The sequence below is a fragment of the Seriola dumerili genome, unplaced genomic scaffold (genome assembly GCF_002260705.1).
Source record: "Seriola dumerili isolate Sdu_G_001 unplaced genomic scaffold, Sdu_1.0 BDQW01000319.1, whole genome shotgun sequence".
NCBI lineage: Eukaryota > Metazoa > Chordata > Actinopteri > Carangiformes > Carangidae > Seriola > Seriola dumerili.
In genome coordinates this window covers 57,637-82,215 of record NW_019174574.1, presented here as the reverse complement: position 1 = coordinate 82,215, position 24,579 = coordinate 57,637, and the positions used below count along the sequence as shown (strand labels likewise).

General features: G+C 41.9%; 1 protein-coding gene across 2 annotated transcripts in view; it reads left to right on the top strand.

Annotated features, from left to right (window-relative positions):
* LOC111231856 (receptor-type tyrosine-protein phosphatase F-like) overlaps positions 1–24,579 on the top strand; it is a 76,602-nt gene that overhangs the window by 11,683 nt on the left and 40,340 nt on the right. For both annotated transcript variants that reach the window (XM_022759113.1, XM_022759112.1), the window contains exons 3-5: positions 5,460–5,623; positions 10,413–10,424; positions 11,572–11,681. In XM_022759113.1, the coding sequence (XP_022614834.1) occupies positions 5,460–5,623; positions 10,413–10,424; positions 11,572–11,681 (286 nt within the window). The remainder of the gene's footprint in view (positions 1–5,459; positions 5,624–10,412; positions 10,425–11,571; positions 11,682–24,579) is intronic.

The following is a 24,579-nucleotide window of genomic DNA, read 5'->3' as shown; positions in this document are numbered from 1 at the left end:
TATAATTAATGGTTTACAAGCACAGTTTATCCTCTGTATATACAACACAACTAAATCCTGAGGCTGGTGATGTTTTTGTAAAATAATAACATGGTATTTTGGGACCATATCCTGTTTCTACACTTGGCTAATTTTATTTTATTTTATTTGATATACACACCTACTGTGGACAAGCCAGGTAACTTTCCTGATTTGAGCATCTTTATATTTAAAATACTAGGCTTGATAGTATAGGTCTTTTTTGTATTGTCTTCCCTAATGAAACTAGCAGTGTTTACAAGGGGATCAACCCTCTAATTACTGTTGCAAATGTACAGTTGTTTTCTTTTTTTTCTGTACATATAATAAAACTGATATTGGGGATATTTCTGTTCTTTTAAGATAAACATGGTAATTTGAGACCAGGTCCTTTGAAAATTGAAAAGTTGCCAATTTCAATACAAAAGAACATGTTAAGTAAGTTTTCAGATTAAGTATTTTGATATTGTTAAAAACTTGGCTTTTTTTTTTTTCTTTTATTTTAAACACCTTTATACTGACATAGCTTTATTACAATAAATCCATCAACGCAATAAAGACTGTGTTAGATTCTCATACCCATGGGCTGCAAATATTTTTCTTATTTCATTTCTAAAGCCGAAGGGGTAACAATTAAGAGTAATAAAAGTGTCAAATTTTCCCTAAAATGGTTGTCTCGGATAAAAATGGCAGATACTTGATTATTGTAGGCCTGCTATTACAAAATGCAGGGGTACTAGTGAATATATATATACACAGCAAAATTTGGATCATCCCAATTTCATGAATAAGCTGTTTAAGGGTTTGATCAAGTAGAGTGGGAACATCTTTTTTCAGTACTCAAAAAATTCGGATTTGGGGATAAATTTATATCTTGGATTTGCCTTCTCTATGCATCTACACAGGCTAACTGTTGCCATAGCATTGATAGGTTCACTTTAGAAAATAGGTGGAGAGCCCACCTAAGAAAGACGGATTACTCAACTAAGAGTCGCTGAACAGTGTCAAACGCACTGGAGAAGTTGATACCAATGTCAGCCTGGTATGTGGACTGAAGTGGATCGAGGTGGTCACGTACCAGGGGCCTAAGGTGTTGGGGGACCAGTTTCTCAAAGGTTACATGACGTGTGACGTTAAAGCCACAGGTCTGAACTCTCTGTGTCAGTGGAAAGTAGCAGGATTGAGTATCAATGAGTATAATTCTTTCGTGGAATTTCCCTAAACCAGGCATGCCAGGTTATAGTAGTGGTGCCATATAAGTTTACCATTCAATGTGTTTGTAATGCATAGTATATTTTAGTGAAAATTTACTACACTACTTTGTTGAAATTGTCTAGGGTGCCCTTGTGCCCTTTTTGCCACACCCAAGCCCAACACCCATATCAAATATTGATATCCGACTTTCAATGTACTGTATGTGCAGTTTTGTGAGTTTTTGAGCACTCCTAGCATCTCAAAAACACTCTCAGTGATTAGGGGGTGCTGTAGAGCCAACATGCCCAACTGCAATATCAAATCAAACTACTCACAAGTACAAACGTATGCAAAGTTTTTGTGAGTTAATATGTATCCTAAAGACCTCAAAAACATGTTCATAAAATGAAAATTTCAAAAGATTTGAAAAATAAGCATTATGTCCTTTATGATAGGACCAATTATCTCACTGAAGGGACCATTCTGGCCCTGGCACCCTTGGCTGGGGCCCTAATAAATAATAAATGTTCCTTTAAGATACGATGAAAAACTAACAATTCTTACCTGGGCTTTAAGCCACACTGACAAAATAAAAGTGGCTGAGAGGTCCTCATGTCTTATATCACTGTTTACATTTCAATTCAATTCAGTTCAATTCAATTCAATGCCTTTATTGTCATTGCACACTGTACAACAAAATTACATGTCTCCAGTGGTACATGGAGTAATACACAGAGTAAACATAAGTACATATAGTGGCGAAACTAGGGTAGACACATTCCAAACATATAAATAAAAAACAAAAAATTAACAGAAGTATAAAAGCAGAGTGAATCCATATACTCAGTTATTATTGCACATAGGTAATTCACATAATATTGCACACTCACAGGATATGGTTATTATTCAAAGGATATGGTTGCACTTATGTTGCCTGATGTTCAGCCATTAAGTACTCTGATAGCACTTGGGTAAAAACTTGCCAGGAATCTGGAAGTGTGAGATCTTAAGGATCTGTATCTCCTTCCAGAGGGCAGCAGGGTGGAAAGGTGGTGACCTGGGTGAGATGAATCTCTGATGATGTTTGTGGCCCATAGAAGGCAGCAGGTTCTGTAAATGTCCTCAAGTAATGGTAACTGAGTGCCAGTGATTTGTTGTGCTAATTTCCTGACTCTGTGAAGAGCTTTCCTGTCAGCTGAAGTGCAGCTGGCAAACCATACCACTATGCCATAGTTGAGGATACTTTCAATGTTGCTGCGATAGAAAGACAGAAGCAGCTGCTGGGACAGGTTGGCTCTCCTCAGTGTCCTGAGAAAATACAGCCGCTTCTGTGCTTTCTTCACCAGAGCTGTGATGTTTAGGGTCCATGTTAGGTCCTGTGAGATGTGTGTGCCTAGGAATCTGAGGGAAGATACTCTCTCCACTGTATCTCCTCTGATGTGAGCAGGTTCTACACCCTGTTTCCTGAAGCTGAATATCTTCTCCTTTGTTTTGGAGATGTTGAGTGCTAAATTGTTAGTGGTACACCATTCTGTCAGTCTTCAGACTCATCACCATTGTGTATCAGTCCAACCACAGGGGTGTTGTCAGCAAATTTTATTGTGGTATTTGTGCTGTGAGTTGGTATACAGTCGTGTGTAGAGGGAAAACAGAAGAGGGCTCAGCATACACCCTTGTAGGGCTCCAGTGTTGAGTGTCAGGGTTGAAGAGTGGTGGGTCCCCAACCTGACTGACTGTGATCGGTTGGTTAGGAAGTCCTTGATCCAGCTGCATGTGTGCTGACTCATGCACAGGTCCAGCAGTTTGGTCTCCATTCTGCTGGGGATGGTCTTGTTGAATGCAGAACTGGTCCAAAAACAGCATCCTAACATACAGTATGTGCCAGGATGTTCCAGATGGGACAGTGCAGTGTGCAGGGCTGTGTTGATGGCATCCTCCATTGACCTGTTGGCTCTGTAGGCCAACTGGTGTTGATCCAGGGCTGGTGGAAGTGCTGATTTGATGTGCCTCAGGACCAGCCTCTTAAAGCACTTCATTACAGTGGCGGTGAAAGCCACTGGTCTGAAGTCATTAAGGCAACTAATAGATGTTTGCTTTGGGACAGCCACATTGGTGGCAGATTTAAGGCATTTGGGAATGGTGCATGTTGAAAGAGAGAGATTGAAGATTTTGCTGAATACCTCTGCCAGTTGATCTGTACAGTCTCTGAGTGCCCTCCCCAGGATGGCATCAGGGACCATTTGCTTTCCTGGGGTTAACACCCTGGAGTACTTTTCTGACATCCTCTGTGCTGACAGTAAGTGCCAGGCTGTCAAGCAAATAAGATATTTGGTTGCAATTCTGGTTGCAGAGACTGGTTGGCTGTGGGAGGGTAAGCGGGGAGCATGCTGCCTGTCAAATGGTACCCACTCACTGTTCTGATATTGATATATTGATGAAAATTACTCACACTACATAAACATGCACATTATTTTTTTTATATAAAAAATAGGGGATAATGGAAATAATGAGTGTCAAAGCACACAAAACTGTATAATAGCATGTGTTCATGAGTGTTAATTTGCCACAAAATAAAAAGAAATGTGTATTTGTGTATTTAAGCAAAAATAATACAAAACAAGACTAGGTCTAGTGTCAGCTGGTTTCAGCCCTTTCTCTGTTTGATTCTCTCATACTCTTTATGCTCACATACAGCATTTTAATACAGCTGAATTTCCAATAAAGCTTGTTCTCATTTAAATTTTTGTGTCTGTTGTCCAACAATAGAACAAGTATGAAATAGTGAGTGAAATGCAGCAACCCAGCAATAACCTCCAAGCCATTTCCAAGCTGCTGCTTTGCACTGCTAAAATCCTAATTTTATAACCACAACGTGATCTGACAAAATCACTATACACATACAGATAATGGCTGAACTATGATTTCAGCAATATTAACTTGTAAAAATGTGCAAAAGGGATCTGAAAAGTTAGTAAATCTAGCAACAAAGGTGCTAAATTGGCACTGCTGCTTATTGCTTCTTCCCCCTAAATTGTTTTGAAAGCACAACAACCACATGAGAAACTCCAACACTCAGCTGGCCGACCAATGGTGTAACTTGATCTGCTGTTGCGGTACACCCACAAATTCTCAGACATATTGAGTTTGCTATTCAGAAAAGCACCTGCTGATGCTAACCATGAGTTGCAAAAAAGATGAAAAAAAAGCTTTAATCTCAGACGATTTACAAGAAGAACTGTTTTTTGCATAAAGCTTGAAAGAGTTACAAAGTCATCTCAAAGATGGTAGAATGTGGACTCCCAACAGTCCAACTATGATATTTAAGGCTGAAGCCATCTTTCATGTGAGACACAAAAATAATATGCAGTGATGCTGGACTAACCCACTTCCTACAAATTGCTTTGTGTTTCCAGTTTCTATTGACATAAACTGTAAATAATTATTTTTGAAAATTAAATTAGTGATAATGAACAGCTGTAGCAAGTGTCATTCCTGCATACTAAGTGATGTCACTCTCATGGCGAATGACTTGGGAAAGTTGATATTTATGACGGTAGGATGATGAGTGTGACAGCACCCAGGGAGAGTGATAGTATGGATCTTCCACAAGAAAAGTATGGATGTTTTATATACCACATGCTTACTGGATCACGTTTTCTGCACTGCTCTAATTTAGAAGCTCTTGTCTTCTCATGTTTACACTCGAAGCAGCAGGATGGGTATGAAATAAATTTCCCATATCTGTGTCATAATCAGTTTTTCAGTATTATAAATTAACTTTCAAATATGGCAACCGTTATATTTGGAAGTGGGGAAGTTACAGTCAGATTAAAGCAATTCTTATTATTCAGAAGGATACTGAATCCCATCCATCCAAATTTACAGTATTAGAAATATGTATATATAATCATGACATCTCAAAATGCCATGTGTTTCTACTCTTCAGGTAAATAATACGTAATTTCACTGACAAGAACATTTATATAATTTATTCTACATTGCTATTGGAAATCAATAAACAACACAGTGATCGAGACATTCATGTTCACATCACCTACCAAACTTAAAACTGCTTTCAAAGAACTAAATTAGCTGGATGAGAACTGGATGACACAGGATTATTTTAACTCAACAGCATGGCAACCTAAAGTAGGTAATCCATGTTTGAATAGGGCCTTTATCAAAGATGTTCTCTGTGTATAACTCAGTGATTGACCTGGCACTGGATCACCTCTGGTCATTTGCAGCACACAACTTTTGCGGCTAGCCCGTTCTCCGAGCCCATCATGGTGAAGCTCCACCATGGGATGACCCGACAAACTGAGGACCCAGAGATGCTGTGGGTGATGGGTCCAGTCCTGGCTGTCATTCTCATCATCGTCATAGTCATTGCTATTCTACTCTTCAAGAGGTGAGTATGACAAAACAGTAGACATGTGTTATGATATAAACTCGTGATTTATGGGGTGAAGCTTTTTAAAGCCACTATTTTTGTAAACAGGTATGTTTGTCTACTTTCATGCAGAGTTGATCCTTGGAACTTTGGATATAAGATAATTGAAAAATAGCAACACACCCTCTTTTTCTATTTCCCAGTTAAATGTGACATGTATACTTGGGTTGAAATTAATCAGAACACTATATTACAATCTTTTCAGGTTGCAGGAAAAAACTGAACACCCTTTTCGCATGTTTACTGATAAACATGTAATCAATAATTGATTTACAGTTATTGTGCCACTTTTTCTACAACAGCACATCTTCCTGTTGTATTTTGGGTTGTCTAACTTTTCCACTTCCTGCCATTGTGTGTTTCCTGCTACTGTGATTGTTGACCCCTGCCCCTAATGTGTTGCACCTGTGTCCAATTGTCTTCCCCCTCCTAGTGTATTTAGTCTGCATGCTTCCTGTCCTCTGTGCCAGTTCGTCTTTGTTCTTTGTAGCAAATGTACAAGTATTCTTTCTGTGTATAGTCTAATGTGTGTATGACCTGTTTTCTGACTGACCCAGCTTTTTGCCTCGGCCCTTGGATTTGTTTTCCTTGTTTGACTGACCTCCTATGTACTGACCTGGTTTCCATTAAAGACCCTGCCTGTGATTGCTGCTCTGAGTCGTGCATTTTTGATTTCTTATCCAGTGTTTGTGACAGCACAAACTGGCCACAATGGACTCAGCCATCTCTTCCGCCACTTAGGCTGCGATCCGTTCTCAAGGCCGCCAACTCAAAAAACATGAGGAGCAGCTTCCCTTTGTATTCCATGGTGTGCATGAGCTCAACGCTTACCATGAGGGCATCCAGTCCTCCATCTCAGACCAAGTCAGTCACCTGAATAAACAAATGCAACAGCTGTTGAGTCGGTTTGACTCATTGACTTTGCCAGCTCTGCATCCAGTGGCTTCTGCTCCTGCGATGGTGGAAACTGAACGTTTTTCTGGAGACTCTAAAAAATGTTGGACTGTGGACTCCACTTTGAGATGCAGGTGGCAGCCTTTCCCACGGAATGAGCCAAGGTAGCCTGTATTATTTCTCATCTCACTTGTCGGGCTGAGGCTTGGGCCACGCCAGAGTGTGCACACAACTCCGTAGATCAGGCCGTAGATCACCCTGCTGACTGGGACTCCTCCATCTTTCTAGCCATCAAGATTGACAGTTGACTGATGTAGAGAGAGAAAGACAGATCCAGGTATGCCACTTCCTTGTCTCGCCAGAGGTCTCCTGTCGCACTCCCATACTCCTTGAAGGAGCCTTTGCAGTTGGGTCAAGCTCATCTCTCTCTGGAGGAGTGACATCGCCATCTTCAGGAGGGACAGTATATCTACTGTGAGCAGCATGGGATCACCACTGTAGAAGAGGGCATCGGTGAGCCAAATAACCTCTTCTGCCCTCTTATCTCACCCCCTGACTCAGCTTCAGCTAATCACCCTGTCTTCATTGTCCTCCATCATTAGCTGATTCTGGTGCTGATGAGAGCTTTATGGATTGGAAACTAGCTAAAATAATAAATAAATGAATAATTATAAATAAATAATTAAAGCTCTCAGTGTTTTCCATACCCAAGACCCTTGAGGCTAACGCTCCTGATGGAAGGCTGCTCTGCAGAGTTATTCATTGCACTCAACCTGTCAAGATCGTCATGGCTCATGGACACTCCAAAGAGCTTTTCTTCCACCTATACAGCTCACCTCTCCGTCCACTCATTCTGGGTCTCCTGTGGCTCGTCCAGCACAATCCCAGTATCAACTGGGCCACTGGAGAGGTAACGGGCTGGGGAAAAAATTGCTCTCTTATCTGTTTGCTTTTTTTCTGTTCCCCGACTTCCAGTTCAGAGTAGTCTACGTGGGTTGATCCAGATCCTCTTTAATAGTCTCTTCCGGATCCTTCCTTGGGCCCTACATCTCTCATCTTCAATGATATTGCCATTAAAAACAGGTATTTCTATGGTATTATTATGTGGGGGTAGGGGCCCAGCAGTCCCCCAAGGACAACAAACTTCATCTATGCACCTTCTTGTCCAGGAAACTGTCCAAAGCCAAACATAACTATGATGTGGGTAACCGTGAACTGCTGGCAGTTAAGGTGGCGTTTGGAGGAGTGAAGGCATTGGTTGAATGGGGCAAAGTTTTTTGGTGTGGACGGAATCTGGAATATATATGCATAAGACTGAACTCTCAACAATCCAGGTGGGCTCTGTTTTTTAAAAGATTCAAGTTTGCTTTATCTTATCACCCTGGCTCCAAGAATGTTAGCCTGATGCCTTGTCCCGTCAGTTTGACAATGACTCCTCTAGTGACTCTATCATTCTCTGACATTCTGCCCGCCTCCTGTGTGGTGGGTGCAGTTATGTGGGATATTGAGGACAAGGTCAGGCGGGAGGTTATGTTCCTCTCCTTTGGACGGTTGTCCCACCTAAAATGGTTGTTTGTACCAGTGTCCATCTGTTCTCAGGTTATCCACTGGGCACACACCTCTCTTGTCTCCTGTCATCCTGGGATTAGGAGGACCATCTTCTAGTGGCCAGCCATGGAGAAGCAGGTTTTGAAATATGTGGCAGTCTGCCTGTGTGTTCCTGGAACAAAAGTGCATGTTCCACATCAGACCTGGTCAGACATTTCCCTGGACCTTGTTACTGGACTTCCACTTTCTGATGGTAACACCACCATTCTCAGGGTGGTGGGTCGTTTCTCCAAAATTGTGCATTTCATTCCATTGCCCAAGTTACCCCCTGCCCAGGTGATGGCAGAGGTGATGTTTTTCATATATATGGATTCCGTAGGGATGTTGTGTTCAACCAGGGGCCCCCAGTTCATCTCACAGTTCTGGAAGGCATTCTGTACTTTGTTGGGTGCCTCAGTCAGCCTCTCGTCTGGTTACCACCCCCAAACAGAAAGGATGAACCAGGAATTGGAGACCTGTCTACACACAACCCCTCCACCTGGAGTAAGAACTTTGCGTGGGCTGAGTATACACACAACACCCAACCCTGTTCTGCCATTTGTCTTTCTCCTTTCCAGTGTGCTTAGAGCTAAAAGCCTCCCTTGTTCCCAGATCTGGAGGTGTAGATGGGGGTTCCCTCGGCATTTGCTTTCATACACAGGTGTTGATGTACCTGGAGGGACCCATGCCCAACTTCTGAAAACAGCAGAATATAACAAGATGCACGTGGGCTGCCGGCATACTCTAGCTCTAGCCTGTCGTCCTGGTCAGAGAGTCTGGTTATCAGCTCAAGACCTTCCTCTGCAAGTGGAGTCCATAAACTGGCTCCTTGTTTCATTGGTCCCTTCCCCATCTCCAATGTGGTCAACTTGACGGCAGAATGCCTCAATTTCCCCATGCCCTGGAGGGTTGAACCCACATTCCATGTCTTCTGTGCCAAACCTGTGAAAGAAAGCGCAATGGTTCCCTGCTCCAGACCCTTCACCCCCCTGGGTCATCAATGGGGTTCCTGCCTTCACTGTTAAGCGCCTCCTGGCAATGCGCCATCAGGGACGTGGATGTCAGTACCTGGTGGACTGGGAGGGCTATGGACCAGAGGAGAGGTCTTGGGTTCCCTCCAGGGAACCCCCCCCCCTAGCGTCCATATGGCTGTTGCTTTGCTCAAATAGCAACACTCATTTTGTCTTTTTTTCATTCCTCCTTTTACTCTTGTTCTCTCTTCATGTGTCTGAATTTCAGATACCCATAGCTATCTTAAATCATTTGCTGATCTAAGTCCAAGTTGATGTTTTGCATATTTTATTCTTACAAGCCAAATATTTATCACATCACTGCTAAATGTGTTCCTAATTATGGTTCCATTGCTATCCAAAAGTCTGCTGCTGAGAGTTCTGAATTATGAATAGGCTCCTGGACAGCAGTTTACTGTTGATGGAAAACAAATCCAGCAGGAAAAATAACTAAAACAGGAAACCACTAACTAATAACTAACATACATAACTAACTGTGCTAAAAGTAATCACTGTCCCCAAACTTACAGCCTTTATTTTGCCATTGACCACTGTATAGAGATAGTTTACAACACAATCTAGCTAACAAAACACTGAAAGTGTGTGTGTGTGTGTGTGTGTGTGTGTGTATGTGTGTGTGTGTGTGTGTGTGTGTGTGTGTGTGTGTGTGTGTGTGTGTGTGTGTGTGTGTGTGTGTGTGTCTGGATGTCTGCATGAACCCATCAGACTCAAACTTAGTGCAAAACACGTTGGTCTGATTTTCTAGATCCTCTCATGTTTTGTCTTAAATTGGTTATAAGGACAAACACAGCAAATTCTTTTCTATTATTATTCTAGGCATCGGACAGACAAATTCCAATGATTTTCCCTAAGGATCCGGAAACAAAAATGTGGCTTGTAGCTGTCCAAATGAACATAATTAGATTACTAGAGAAGCTCAGATAAGTGTGTGGAGCACTCACATACTATCTTACTGTCCACGAGAACGCTAATTTTTGGTAGCGTTCATTGCAGTTGTTGAGAAAATTCTATCTGTAATCTGTCCTCTTGAGATATGTCATTGCCTTGTCCACCTTGTCCAACACATGTTGTGTGCGTGCCATGTGGCCATATTGATGTATCAAACTGATAAACGTGGCACTTTAAACACCTGTTTACTGCGACGCTGTGTGGTACTCCGACTGCTGACATGTTGCAAATTAATATTTGTCTTTCCGCCCTCTTGTTCAATGTCTGCCTGCTTTCTTTGGATGCAGCAAACAAGAAAGGTTAGTGAGTCTGTCAGTTCTTTTACATTACTTTACGTCCCACTTCGCTTCTGCACATCCTCCTCGTATTTTCTAACAGTGATGATGAGACGTGACAGATTGTTGTTACACTTTCATAGCGTCATGCCAGCTTCTCTAGCTGTCTTCAAGCCTTTTTTTTACCTTACATGTGTAAAAGGGAAAAAAGGCTTTAACCGACAGTGCTTGTAAGCATGTGTGTCTTGTGTGTTAGTGATTGTGTACGCTTTAGCATTTTTGTTTCTTCAGGTGTGTTTTCTGCTGTTCACCTCTGAATGCTGAATTCACAAATCCTGCTTAGCTTACCCTCAGAATAATCCTCTCTCAGTGTTTTTTTCATCTCTCAGTCACTCTCACACCTGCAGCTTTGCCTGCAAAAGAAACGCCACAGCTGAAGAATCAAAAGTTTTTTCATAAAAATTGATGCCTGAACAATACTTTCTTGCAGAAAACAGAAATGTTTAAATATAGAGCTTGATAAATGTTCTTTTTTTCCAAGTGTTCATCTCTTCTCTTCCTAATTAAATTGCTAATTTGTTTATTTACTTTTTGTCAAGGTGATTTACTTTGTTTCCTCAAATTCATACTTTCTGCTCTGTAAAATACCAAATTGTGCAATGACAGCCCTTTAGTTTGCACCTACACTTCAAAAAATGCCTTTGTCAAACAGTGTTAAAGACATGGCACTGAACTTTATAACGCAACCCTGAAGAATATCCTTGCTCAAAACCAAAACCAATCTATTAAATCCACAACACACTATGAGGAAAGTAATTTGATTTCACATTTTTTAAGTATTTATTTAATTTTTCAGTGCTCTTTCTTTTTGAGAGAGGAATCTCATCTTTCAGAAGGGGAAAGCAGGTAGCGTGGCTTTGTCCAAAGTTCCAAAATACACTGCGAATCCATTATTCAATCTTATTTCTCGCTTTCTCGTTTCTGTGTGATATTTAGAGTCTCACTTCACAGCTTTCATAATATCTCAACAATGATCAAAGCTATACTTGGTGAACATGATGCTGAAAACATTTTTGCATCACATTAAATTTCAAAACTGCACTAATTTGTGTCCTATATGGTTTAATGGTTAAATGGTGACCTTCTCTCATCACGCCACTTCTTCCCCTAGGAAGCGAACATCTCCAGCCAAGGATGAGCACATGGCAGTTTTCAAGGACTCACTACTGGCCCACTCCTCAGACCCTGTGGAGATGAGGAGACTCAACTATCAGACACAAGGTAGACACATTAAGTTGAGTACAGAGCTGGTGAAAGACTCCTCCAAGGTGTGTGTGTGTGTGTGTGTGTGTGTGTGTGTGTGTGTGTGTGTGTGTGTGTTGTGAATGTGTATGTGTGTTGTGTGTGTGTGTGTGTGTGTGTGTGTGTCTGACAGAGAGAGAGAGAGAGAGAGAGAGAGAGAGAAGGCAAGAGAGAGAGGGAGTGAGTGTGTAAATTCATTTGTGGCATCATCCTTCAAGGTGTGCGGCCTGAAAAGGGCAGCTGACGGCAGCGAGGACCACCTAATCCACTGTTTCAGAGAATTAGAGCAATGTGCAGGGAGAGTGCTGTTAGCTCAGCCAAGACAGGGATAGTCGAAGAAGTTGAAGAAGGGGGAGGAGGAGGAGAATGATGAGGAGGAAAATGACGAGGAGGAATAGTTCAACAACAAACTGGTAGTTGTGAAGGTTGATGATTAGGGAACTGTTGATGAGGAGTAAGAGGAGGACATTTGAACATTGTCATTCATCTTACAGTGTACTGGTAGGACACATGCTTGCCCAGTTGTTTTGCTGGTAGCCTATACTAGCTGGCTATCCAGGATTTGGCTTTGGTTTACAGTATTACCATATTATGGTATCTTCTTATGTATATTGCCCATCTAACAAGTGAGGGAACTAAAAGAACACAGTTTGTTAAACAATGAAAATACAGTACATAAGGCATTCAGTGATTTATTGTTGTTGAAGCAGCATCCCAATGATTAAAAAGGCAGTGTGGTCTACCTAATTTGTTCTACATGCAGAAAGGATTTGTTCAAATGTTTTTCACACACTTACAAATAAAGGTTTAAATAACTATGGTAACCATCAGCTTTCATACTTTCTAAGTTTTCTATCGGTATTTTGATATGACCAGCTTTCTCTCTATAACTCTCTCTCTCTCTCTCTCCCTCTCCCTCTCCCTCTCTGTGTGCACATTGGGTTGGCATAGTTGCACTGTCTCTCCAAGCTAGGTCAAATGAATGATTCATAATATGTTTTTCAACAGCCTAGAAAATTTGTATACAACTAATATTCATTCTGATTTAATTAGTGCATTTGATAGTTGTTGGAGGGCAGGAGTCCAGGTCTGGGCCAGAGTTTAAGTCTGGACATTTTCACCAACATGTAACAACAGTGATGCACAGATACTGGAGTCTCAAAAGTTTAAGGAATTAACTAGAGATGGTCATGTAATAGAGTTTATTCCTTTTCACAGGACAAACCCAAGCCAGCTCCTTCTTATATCTTTTATCTTATGTAGTAAAACCATCCCTCCTTCTCAGGTGAATTTTCCAACTATTTTTCTAAAAACAACCTATCAACGCCCCGGAAACAATGGTGTCCAGCCCTGATACCATTGTTTCCAGGGACTTTCCAACCATTTAAAAAAAAAAAAAACTTAATCCCTTCCTTCCAGGTTACATGCTATAACAAACTTAACTTCAGCTGTGGATATAGCTGATACATTGAGTTTATAAGTTTAACATTCAGTATATTGATAATGCTGAATGCATTTTAATGAAAGTTTACTACAAGGACATTGATACAGAGTCTCATGCGGTGGGCAACAAGATCCCTGTCAAGGGCCAAATTCCCACACCTGTTGTTAAAGTTGTCTGTAATGACAATGTTTGTCAATCAGGTATTTTTGTTATAGTGCCACTTCAGCTCCTTACTCTTCATGAGGCTCAGTGCCTGTCCCTCTTCTTTTGGGTGGTTGGATATCATGTGGCAAAACTCCTGCAGCATCATATCAGCCAATGTGTTTTTGTCTCCAACTTCAATGGGTGGATCAGCATCGGCAGCTTGATCTTCAGCATCAGCACTAGTTGATGGCTGTGGGAGTGGATCCTCAAAAGGTTGGGCCTGCCTGTCAGGATCATTCGGTGGTGACCATGGCCATGTAGGTTAAGGACCTAGGCTAGGTGAGGTTGGAGAGTAGGACTCCTCTTCTGGCTCTTTTCATAGCTGGTGGTTCTTGCTGTGGGACTGACATCTCTTGATGTTGGACTGACATGTTTTGCTGTTGGACTGACATGTTTTGCTGTTCGACTGCCATATCTTGCTGTTGGACCAGCTGGAACAGCAGTGAGGGCTTTGATGGTGGTGGTGCAGAAGGTAGAAAGGTTCCTACGTTGGTACCCCTTGGATTGGAACTGCTTGACCTGATGCTCTCAGTTGCTGGGCCATCCATCCTTGTTCTGCCGGTCCTGGAGCTGGTCCCACACCTAAGGGGCCTGGAGCACATCCCTGCAGAGTTGGACCTGCGCCTGAGGGGCCTGGAGCATATCCCTATTGGTACCATTGGTTCCCTGTAGGGTCCTTGAGGGGAGAACCCTATGCCTGGTCTCATCTTAGCTGGATCAAAGGGGATTACCTGAGGTCTATACTGGAGACGTATCTGAACCTTGTGTAATAGCCCTGATTCTCGTGGAATTGGACTTGTGAGGGTGGACAAAAGGGTTGGTTGTTGTCCCAACTGTATCCTGGGCCTTCTACCATGACTATCTATCAAGATAACATAAAGTTTAATTAGTTCATTTTTTTAACCATACAACCCTTAACATAGTCCATATGATATAAACGTACATGACTACCAGTGTGAAGCATAAGTTTGTCTTTATATAGGCTGTAACTGTGTTTGTATTCGTCAGAAAGCTTTTCTATGTTTTTCTTCCCATACCTTGCTATTGTAGTGTGAGTGCCAAACAGTATGGACTGTCTTAGTGTGTAACATTCTGCTGCTTGCCAGTTCTTGCAGCAAACTCTTTCCAAACAGATGTCATAGGGTGGTGATAGTAATAGATACCCTTCTGATTGCATTGAGTAGCCTAAGTATTGTAAGACAGTTTTAGATGCATGAAGCTGTATTGGACCAAATGGTAAGAGATCTAATGTGGGTTGGAGTTCATTATATTGTTTTTCCGCATTTCCTTTATTCTTGGGTCGTGATTCCTTTCCATCGTTTTTTTGTCTTTTTGGTTATTCTGCCATTTTGTAATTTTTATTAATTAATAATAGATGAATCTGTACATCCTTCAAATCCACCTCCTCACAAACACATTCATGTGGTTGGTCACCTGCTGCCTGTACATTCATTTCCTCATACACACATTCACGTGGATGATCATATACGGAATTTCATTGTGAATTTGAAGGGGAAATTGTCCGGTTACTAAGTCGATCATTATTTGAATAAGTGGAAACACGCAACTCATGGTAAATGGACTTATATTGTGCTTTTCTAGTCTTGTCAGTAAGACTAGAAAAGCATCTTGCCCAAGAATACTTCGACATGCGACCTGGAGGAGCTGGGTATCGAACCACCGGCCTTCTTTTTAGTGGAAGACCTGCTCTTCCTCCTGAGCCACAGCTGCCCCAACACATGACCACCATGACAATCAACAACAGTGTTCCAATCACCATTCCTATGGACTGTAGGAATTTTCTCCAAGACAGATTGTTAAACAGGCATGTGCCTTGGTATTCCGGTTAGAATGTTCAACTCTTATGTCTTTAACTTTTGTAATATTTTTGTCAGGTTGTTTGCATTGGAATAACAATACAGCATTCTTCTTCAGTGTAACTACAGACTCCTTGTTATTCTGCTAGTATTTCTTCCAAGCAAACCTATTTTGCAAAGCCATCAAGGATGTTGCATGCAGTTGTTCATGCATGGATCCTATTGCTGATATGGACCAGTTAATAAATCTTTGCTGATTGTACCATAAATAGTTCATCAATCTGCTGTTATGTGCTGTTTAGTGTGCATTTGTCATTGCACTTATAATTGGTTGTGGTATGCTCCCTATTACTTGTCCTGAAATGATCCAGTCTTCCCCTACTGCCTGATTATCTGAGGGCACTCCGTGTGGTTCCTGGTTCAGGGCAACGTAAATGGGTTCATCCGTCTTCAATATAGAATTTAGACTTCGTTCAGTTCTACTTTTATTTTGTGATGGAGAACCAAGTACTGTTACTTGTCCTGTCAGCATAACCAGTGTGCAAATTCCTGTCCAGTTTGCTGTTTCCTTTTTATTGTCATCACACAACCAAAACACATCTGCCAGTGGCCGTGATCCTATTGTAAGGTTTGGGATTTTTGTCCTCTTCCATGACAAATAGATCCATCTATTGACATAGAACTATAAAACATTATAGAACCGTATAGAGCCATCCATTACTACCTGCTGACATTGAAAAGCTGCCTTCTTAGTTGTGTTGCACAGTTTTGTACTTGAAGCATCCATTTTCTTGTATGTAATACATGGAACATCTTGCATTGACACTGTACACGGGGGTCCTTCTTATCTAGTCTTATCACTGCTATCATATCATTTCCATGTGCTATACAATATGGGAATACTGTGTCCTCTACCATGTTTACCACAGGTGGTATCCAAGACTCAAGTTCATCCGATAAGTATACAGGACAATTTCTCCCATCGTCACTCCATCTCCCATATCCTCCCGCCATGTGTACCACACAGTATGCAAAGCATGTCTCCTTTTCATTAGCCTTTTGAGTCAAAACTTGGAAGGGGCATCATTTGGGGAATTCTCTTAGTGTTGCAACATGTCACCCAAGACCGCATGCTTACTTGCAACATACTGCATCCACTGGTAAAACATATTGTTTTCCCATTTTGACATTTTCAGTTTACCAAGTATTCCATGTAGACTTCTAAGCACACTTTGTTTTTGATGGAGTTTTACTGATTCATCACCCCTTTGGTTTTGTGCCGTTCATCAGCAAGATTGTCCATTTTGCTGCTATCTGGGCTTTGGGTCAGTGTTTGGATATGTTTAGTTAGTGGTACTGTGATTTTTCCTGCTAATGCACAATTATTCAACTGCCCTTTTTATATGGTTGGCTCTAACTTTTTAAAGTTCTGTATTAAAACTCCATGTATTAGCAAGAATATCATCATAATTATGGCCCTTAATCTCCATAACCTCTGTATTTGGTTTCTCTGTCTTCATGTTCCTGATGGTCCCGCTGTGTCTGATTCCTGCCCTCTTTGACTTTCTGCTGGGTTTGTGAGTTCATCTTCTGTGTCTGATTCAGTTCCCTGCCTTGCTCCTAATGATCCAATACTTGACGTGTCCTTCTTCTGTAGACTTCAAGTGTTCTTTCTGGGTCATCTGCTGTGCAGCAGTGGTTGAGGTGGACCCAAACTTTCTTACCTTCAACCTTTAGAGCTGTTGGTATTGCTAAGATGACTTTAAAGGGGCCTTCAGACCTGGGTTGGTCCCACTTTCTTTTGAAAGCCTTAATGTATACCCACTCTCCTGGGCGCATCCTCTGCAGTTGGTCTGGGATGGCAGCTTCCCTCTCCTCAGTGGCACCTTTCACCTGTTGGAAGATAACTTTATGGATTCAAGTTAATGCTGTACATAACTGGTTAACTCTTTACGACCATATGAGGGTCCTCCTCTAAGATATGGCACAGGCTTTGGTCGCCCTGTGCACATCTCGTGAGGTTTTAGGTGTGTTAGTCTGTAGGTCTGTGACCTCATAGACATAAGTGCCAGTGGTAAAGCCTCCATCCAATTAAGGTAAACATTGGTGTCTGCCATTATTTTAGCAAATTTTGCTTTTAAGGTACCATTAGCTCGTTCCACTGCTCCATGTGACTGAAGGTGATACACACACCCAAACTTCTGCTCTATCCCTAGTATCTTTAACGTTATCTTGGTAGCTTGTGCTACAAAATCTTGTCCATTGTCTGAGCTGATAGTATCTGGCAGAACAAACTGTGGAAAAACCTCTCTGCACAAAAACTTGGCCACTGTTTTTGATTGCATTGTTGTTGCTTCAATCCATCTGTTAAATCTATCAACCACAACAAAGATGTATCTCATTCTCACTATTCGTATTATCATGTCCACATAATCTATCATTAGGTGCCAAATGGACCATTTGGTGGAGGAATGTGTGCAATTGGAGCTGAAAAGGCTTTCCTTGTGTTATATTGTGCACAAACTTCTCATTCATGCAATTGTTGGGACACATCATTCAAGAGACCAGATATGTCTTTGCTCCACTGGACAAAGGAACTCACACCCCACAGTTGCTCACCGTTCACACCTGGGGACGACCCTTCCCCCCACGGACCTAACTGGCCAGCCAGTGTTGGTCAGCGTGTGACATGCGACCCACAAGGGTGTCACCAAACAAAACCAGTCCTCTGGCCTTCTTCTCTCTCTCTTCTCTTCTCGGCTTGCTCTGGAGAGCAGCTCCTGCTCTCTCCTCTCGGCTCCTCAAAGGGCAACAGGGCCCCAGCCCAGGTCAGCCTTGCTACCTGAGAAACCAGCTCTCTCGCCGGCCTGCTCACAGCAGCCTGCAAACGCTTTTCTCCTCAACAGCAGTGACCTGCTTCGGATTAACTCAGAGTGAACCAAGTTCTCTTCAGAATCAGCAGCTACGACACAAGGCCAGCTGATTTTCCAAGCAACAGGAGTCATAGCAGAGTTAGAGTGGAACAGCTAACTCTTTGAGGAGAACAAAGGAGATAACAGCAAAGCAACACAGCCAGACAGGACTTCACTCCACCAGGAAACCACCCAACTCACTGGACTTTACAACACTGGAAAGGACCTCTTTGTTTGTTCCAAGGACTGGGTAACATTAACTGACAGGGCCTAACCTTTCCCAGCACAGCATAGCACAGCACAGCATAGCTAAGCAGCAGAAGTCTTAACTTTGTTAATGTACTTCTTGATTGATGTCTTGTTGTTCTAATGTTTGCTTAGGTTGTGGTCAGTCATACAGTTAATCGGGTACTCGTATGTTCACACACATAGTAGTACGTCTCAGTTCTAGAACCTGCATGAAGCTAACCTCCTCCCTCTAACCTGGTACCTTTAGATTACATGAGCTAGGCTAACCAAGAAACTCACACCTTCCCTCCCACACACACCAGGTGGTCTCAGCGGCCATTTTGAGTAGTTTCTTTGTTTACCGCCATCTTGTGTAGTCTTTGTTCAGGTCATGTGGTCACAGTGATCACTTTGAATCAGCAATCTTGCCTTTGTTTGTGTCCCCACAGACACACAGACATACCCCTATACACACACATACACACACCTGTATATACTAGATTAGACATTGTGTTTTACTCTGCTCCATTGTAAATAAATGCCTTTAGGTATAACTCAGGTGTGTTTAATGTTGCACAAGCGTGAATATTGCCACCCTGTACTTTGTAGAATTCAAATCCTTCAACTTTAACTTACTGTTGATTTGGTAATTTGGTTATAGTTAGTAAGCTAATGGTTAATCAGAGTTCCAGATTAATGGTAATAAATTGAGACTAAAACCATATTGGCTATTTTGCCTATTAGTTTAGGCTGGTACCCCGAGGACTTTAATTAATTTTAAAGTCATTATTTACTATTAATATTTTTACTATTAATATTTTCTTAATTTATGATAGCCAATAAATTGATAGACAACCGAAATCCAACATATTTGGTGTCCAGCTCATGAGGTAGAGCTCAGACCCAACACAATGTTCTATCAACCGTGGGTGCCAAAAATGGTGACCACCAGACTACTTCAAGGCATATGATAACCTACCCCCTTGTGCAATGGTCAGAACCAGGCACATTTCTTATAGAAAAAACGTAACAATGAAACAGGCAGCACAAGACGACTATGAGAACTTCTTCATAACCCTTTTTAGAGACCATCTTGTGTGACCTTGATAGTCCCCCTTTTCAACCACACAACTTTTCAAACGGATCAGCTCTTTACTATGCCAGTATAAGAGAAGATAGGGTTGTCAGAGGTTCACAGTCTTCATCTACCAACAATGGGCCCATGGTAGTGCTAGGAGCTGCCTGTTTTGCAGCTTCACCTGCCAAGTTATTACCTTTGGAAATTAAGGAGTCTGTTTTCTGATGTGCTGGACACTTAATAATGGCAGCAGCCTTTGGGAGGTGCATTGCATCTAAATGCATTCCAAATGTTTCCATGTGTGTGACACACACCATATGCTGAATCAGTGTATACATTAAAATGCTGTCCTTGTGCCAACTTAAATGCAGCTGTTAAAGCTCTGATTTCTGCTAGCTGTGCAGAACATGGTTGTCCAACCCTGGTTGCATGAACTTCTGTTAAAGTGCTATCTTTATCTAATTGTAAATGCCTTGCTCACAAGTACAGCATGGTTTCCTGTAGCATCTCTGAAACAGGAGCCATTGACAAACAACGTGAGATCTGCTATGATTTGCTGTGATTGGTTGATTATACAGATCATCACGTGCTTGCATGCAAGTGTCTGTTGCTTGGACACAGTCATTCTTCCATCTATAGGTAACACTATCTTAATTGCAGGATTCACTGTGTTGCATCATTGGATAGTGCGTTCAGGTGCTGAAAGTGTAACTTCATAACCTATTTTTCTAGCTTAGGTTAGAATGAACCTTGGACTTGTGAGCAAGGCATGCAATTGGTGAGATGTATATAGGAACACTTTGTGTCCCGTTGACAATGTTGAGGCCCTTTTGAAAAGCAAAGGTTGCCACTGCCAATCCCCGATAACAAGGTGGCAGGCAATGTTGTCTACTTTGGTGCTGTAAAATGCTAATGGCTGCTTGCTTGTTGGTGTCTCTTGCATCAATGCTGCACTTGCATAACCAGATTTTTCTGCAACATATAAATGAAATGGGTTGGAGTAATCAGGATTTCCCAGTGCTGGGACAGATTGCAAGTCCCCTTTTAGTGCTTTGAAGGCTCCTTCAGCTTCCTCTGTCCACTGTAGTTAGGCTGAGTTGTTTGTTTGTCCTGCCGCCCGTATGAGGGCACGCAAAGGTGCTGTTTTAATAGCATAGTCACAAAGCAACAGGCGACTGAATTCCGCCATACCCAGAAAAGAGAGCATTTGTCCCACTGTTTCTGGTTTTGGAGCTTTAGCCATAGTTTCTAACTGTGACGTGGACAAATTAGCCTCTTATCCCAACATAGATTTCTTCCTAAGTATTCAACTTCTTTTTTACAGAATTGAAGTTTCTCCTTACTGACTTTGTGTCCTCCTTTTGCTAGAGTCTTTTTCACACTGTTGTTTTGTCAGATAACAAATTAACAAATCATCCACCAGGGAATTGAGCTAGCACCCTGTTAAAAATTGTTGGGCTTTCCACAAAGCCTTCTGCTAGACATGCATTTGTGTACTGTGTACCTCCTTCCACTGTACTTCAGGAAACTCCTTTTGCACTTAACAAACTTGGAGATTTGCCACAGCTTTTGATTAATTTGCTGTTCATCTTGCCAAAGCTCCAAACCCTCCTTGCCTCTGTAGGTTTGCTCTAACTAAAAATGTGTTTTCACTCCCTGTCTCTATATCTCCTTCATTCTCATAATGTTTTAAAAAAGACACTTCATCTTCACCACTACTTCACCACCCTCATTCATCAGTATTGGTCTCCCTAAGGGTATGTACAGTTTAACAACAAACACAGTTTGAACACCGTTTTACTATTTTAAACAACTACTTATCTTTAGCAGTATTAACACACACTATATACACTCTCTGGCCAGTGCTGCTGAGCTGCACATGCAATAACTATTCACTGTCCCGTAGGCGCCTTAGAGGTGCATGCGATATCTCTTATCGCGGTATTTTCATAATTTTAGCCACCTGTCTGTTCTGTCCCATTCTTCTCTGGAGCACTCCAGCACCCTGTTGAAACACTACAGTGTCTAAACTAAAGGCAGTATCCACAAGCCCTGTGCAGGCTTTACTTCTTTTTCACAACTATGTATCCAACTCTCAAGGAAAAATTCACAAATTTTAACAATGTCACCACTTTTGATTTGATACACCACTATTTTAACACGTCTTCTCTACTCTGTGAACAACCACAATATTCTCATCTGTACATTTGTATAAGGCTGTTAATCACCCTGTGAGTGTGCATTAATCACCAACTTGAGTGCACATGCGGCAGCCTGTTGCGCTTGCTCCTGTTTTGTACTTCTTTTTTTTAACCCTATGGGTTCAACTTTTTTACTCTATAACTTGTTAAGCTGATCCCTTTCTAAATATGCATGTTGAGAATGTCTTGTGTTTTTTCACCATGGAAGTACTTCTTTCATTCAGCCAAGTTGCCGCGCAGCATCTCCATGGCCGCATTGTTTTTTACACCAGGGATCAGCTGATTGCGCCGAGGCCACGAAGGACACACAGGGGATGCAGAGGAGGTACGAAGAAATGAAGGAAGAAAGCTGTGCACAGACAATGGCAACCAGGGGAGAGAAGAAGAGAGGAGAAGAGGAGATATAATCCGTGTCTGTCCAGAGAGGAAAGGACCCTTGATTTGCTGTATGCATGCATGCAGCCCCTCTGCAACTCAATGTGACAAAAACAAGAGAGCTGATGGTGGACATGAGCAGGAACAAGACACCGGTGAACCCTATTTCCATCCAGGCGGTTAGCATGGACACTGTGGAGGACAACAAGTACCTGGGGGTCCACATAGACAATAAACTGGACTGGAAATCCTCTATAAGAAGGGTCAAAGCCATCTCTACTTTTTGAGGAGGCTGGGTTCCTTCAACATCTGCAAGAAAATGCTGAGGATGTTTTATGAGTGGTGACCAGCGCTATCCTGTTTGCTGTTGTGTGCTGGGGCAGCAGATTGAGGGTGGCTGACACCAATAGGCTCAGCAAACTGATCCAGAAGGCTGGTGACTTTGTCAGGATGGAGGGGGACTCTCTGGCGGTGGTATCAGACAGGAGGATGCTGTCTAAGCTACAGATGATCCTGGACAACACCTCCCACCCACTCCAAGGTATGCTGGTGCAACATAGGATCAGTGACAGACTAATCCAGCCAAGATGCACCACAGAGCCCCACAGGAAGGAATTCCTGGCTGTGGCCATAAAACTGTACAACTCTTCCCTCTGAGTGTCAATTTGACCTCATAATTTATTTTTATTTCATTTTACGTATAGGAAAGTGCAATTTGTAAAGTGCAATTCTAATACTCATATACTTACACATTTCTTTACATATTTCTTTTTATACATATATTTATCTTGTGTATATAGATATATATGTATACATTTTTTTTTTTTTATCTGTATTGTATTTTTCTACTTCATATTCTCTGTTCTTTGCTAAGGAGCAACTGTTGTGCAAACTAATTTATCCCTGGGGATCAATAAAGTTTTCTGATTCTGAATTCTGAATCTGATTCACAGTTTATGTCCCACAGAGGCTTGTAATGATAACCAAATCAATTCCCCACAAAACACGACAGGTTACAAGCCAGCATGCAATACACACATTTAGCAGCAATTGAACTGTCATGGTTTGCCATGGCAGACACTTTCTGTTTGAGTTTGTTTGGATTTTGTCACTTCCTGTTTTATTTTGTAGTTGGTTTCCTTGTATGTCTCAATGTTACTTCCTGTCTTGGTCCTGTTTCTGTTTGGTGATTGTCTGCCCCACCCTAATGTGTTTCACCTGTGTTCAATCACCCTTGCCTCCCTTGTGTCTGTATAGTCTCTGTGCTTCCCTTTGTCTCGGTCAGTTCGTACTGTCGCATTTGGGGGGTAAGGCTGGACCCAAAATGCAGCCAACACATGGGAGATTGTGAGAAATGTTTATTAAACAGAAGGCGTTACAAAACACTGGTGAAACACAGGGGATCAAAGGAACCAGAAGCACGAGGAAGAAGGGACTTAACTGGTAACTCTGGGAACAAACACAGCAGCAGACACCGAGGACAATACAGCAGCAGGCTGAAGCACGAGGTAACACAAGGAACTTAAACAGATACCAGAAGAGAGAATAACAGCCAACATGCTGTGTTTGTTCCCAGAGTTACCATTTTAAGTCCCTTCTTCCTCGTGCTTCTGGTTCCTGTGATCCCTTTTCCCTGTGCTTCACCAGTGTTGTAAGTTCATCTGTTTAATAAACATTTTTCACCGACTCCCATGTGTTGGCTGCATTTTGGGCCCAGTATTGTCCCTCAAACGTGACATGATCAAATGCATTCACTCTTTCCACATCATGATGCACATGTATTACACTGGACACACATTAGACACACAAAGCTGGTTGGTTTTAATCTATTCAGTTTTAGTAGTGTTTGTTTTAGTGACTTTATTCAAATTTTAATATATTTCATGCTTTACTTATTTTCATTTGTAATAATTCTAACTAGGTTCTTTAGAGAAGGGAGATTCTGATTTACCTCACCTGGGGGGGAGACCTGCATTCAGACACAACCAGAATTTGCAGGTAGTAAAAAATGCTCTGCTTACCTCTGAATTTTGTTGCCACGGATGGTCAGAGATGCAGGCTGGTCCACCCTGGCAGGGGTCTTCAGGTTTGTCTATCCTGGCTGGCAAGCCAATTTATCCTGTAGGGCAGAAGTCGAGGTCTGGGCCAGAGTTTAAGTCTCGAACTCTTCACCAACGTGTAACTACCAACACTGATGAACAAATACTGGACTCTCAAAAGTTCAAAGAATTCACTGGAGATGGTCAGAATTCAATGCAATAGAGTTTAGTCCTTCATTGTTCAGAGCTCCCAGGCTGAAAACAAAGTGCCTGTGCCTTAAATAGTAAAACTATCCCTCCTTCTCAGGTGGAGTCCAGCCTTCTCTGGGTTTCCCCAAACTGGGAATGCCAGGCTAAGTTAATGGTGTCAGATTTCCAAAAACCCCCTAACTTCCCCAACCTGGGCCTTGCCAGGCCAGGTTCTGTTCACATCATTCTTTCCAGGGACTTTACAACCATTTAAAAAATAAAAAAAAACTTTATTCCTTCCTTCTAGGTTATATGCTATAACAAACTTCCTTCAACAAAGGCTGGTTCACACACAAACTTACCTTCAGTTGTGGATATAGCTGATTCATT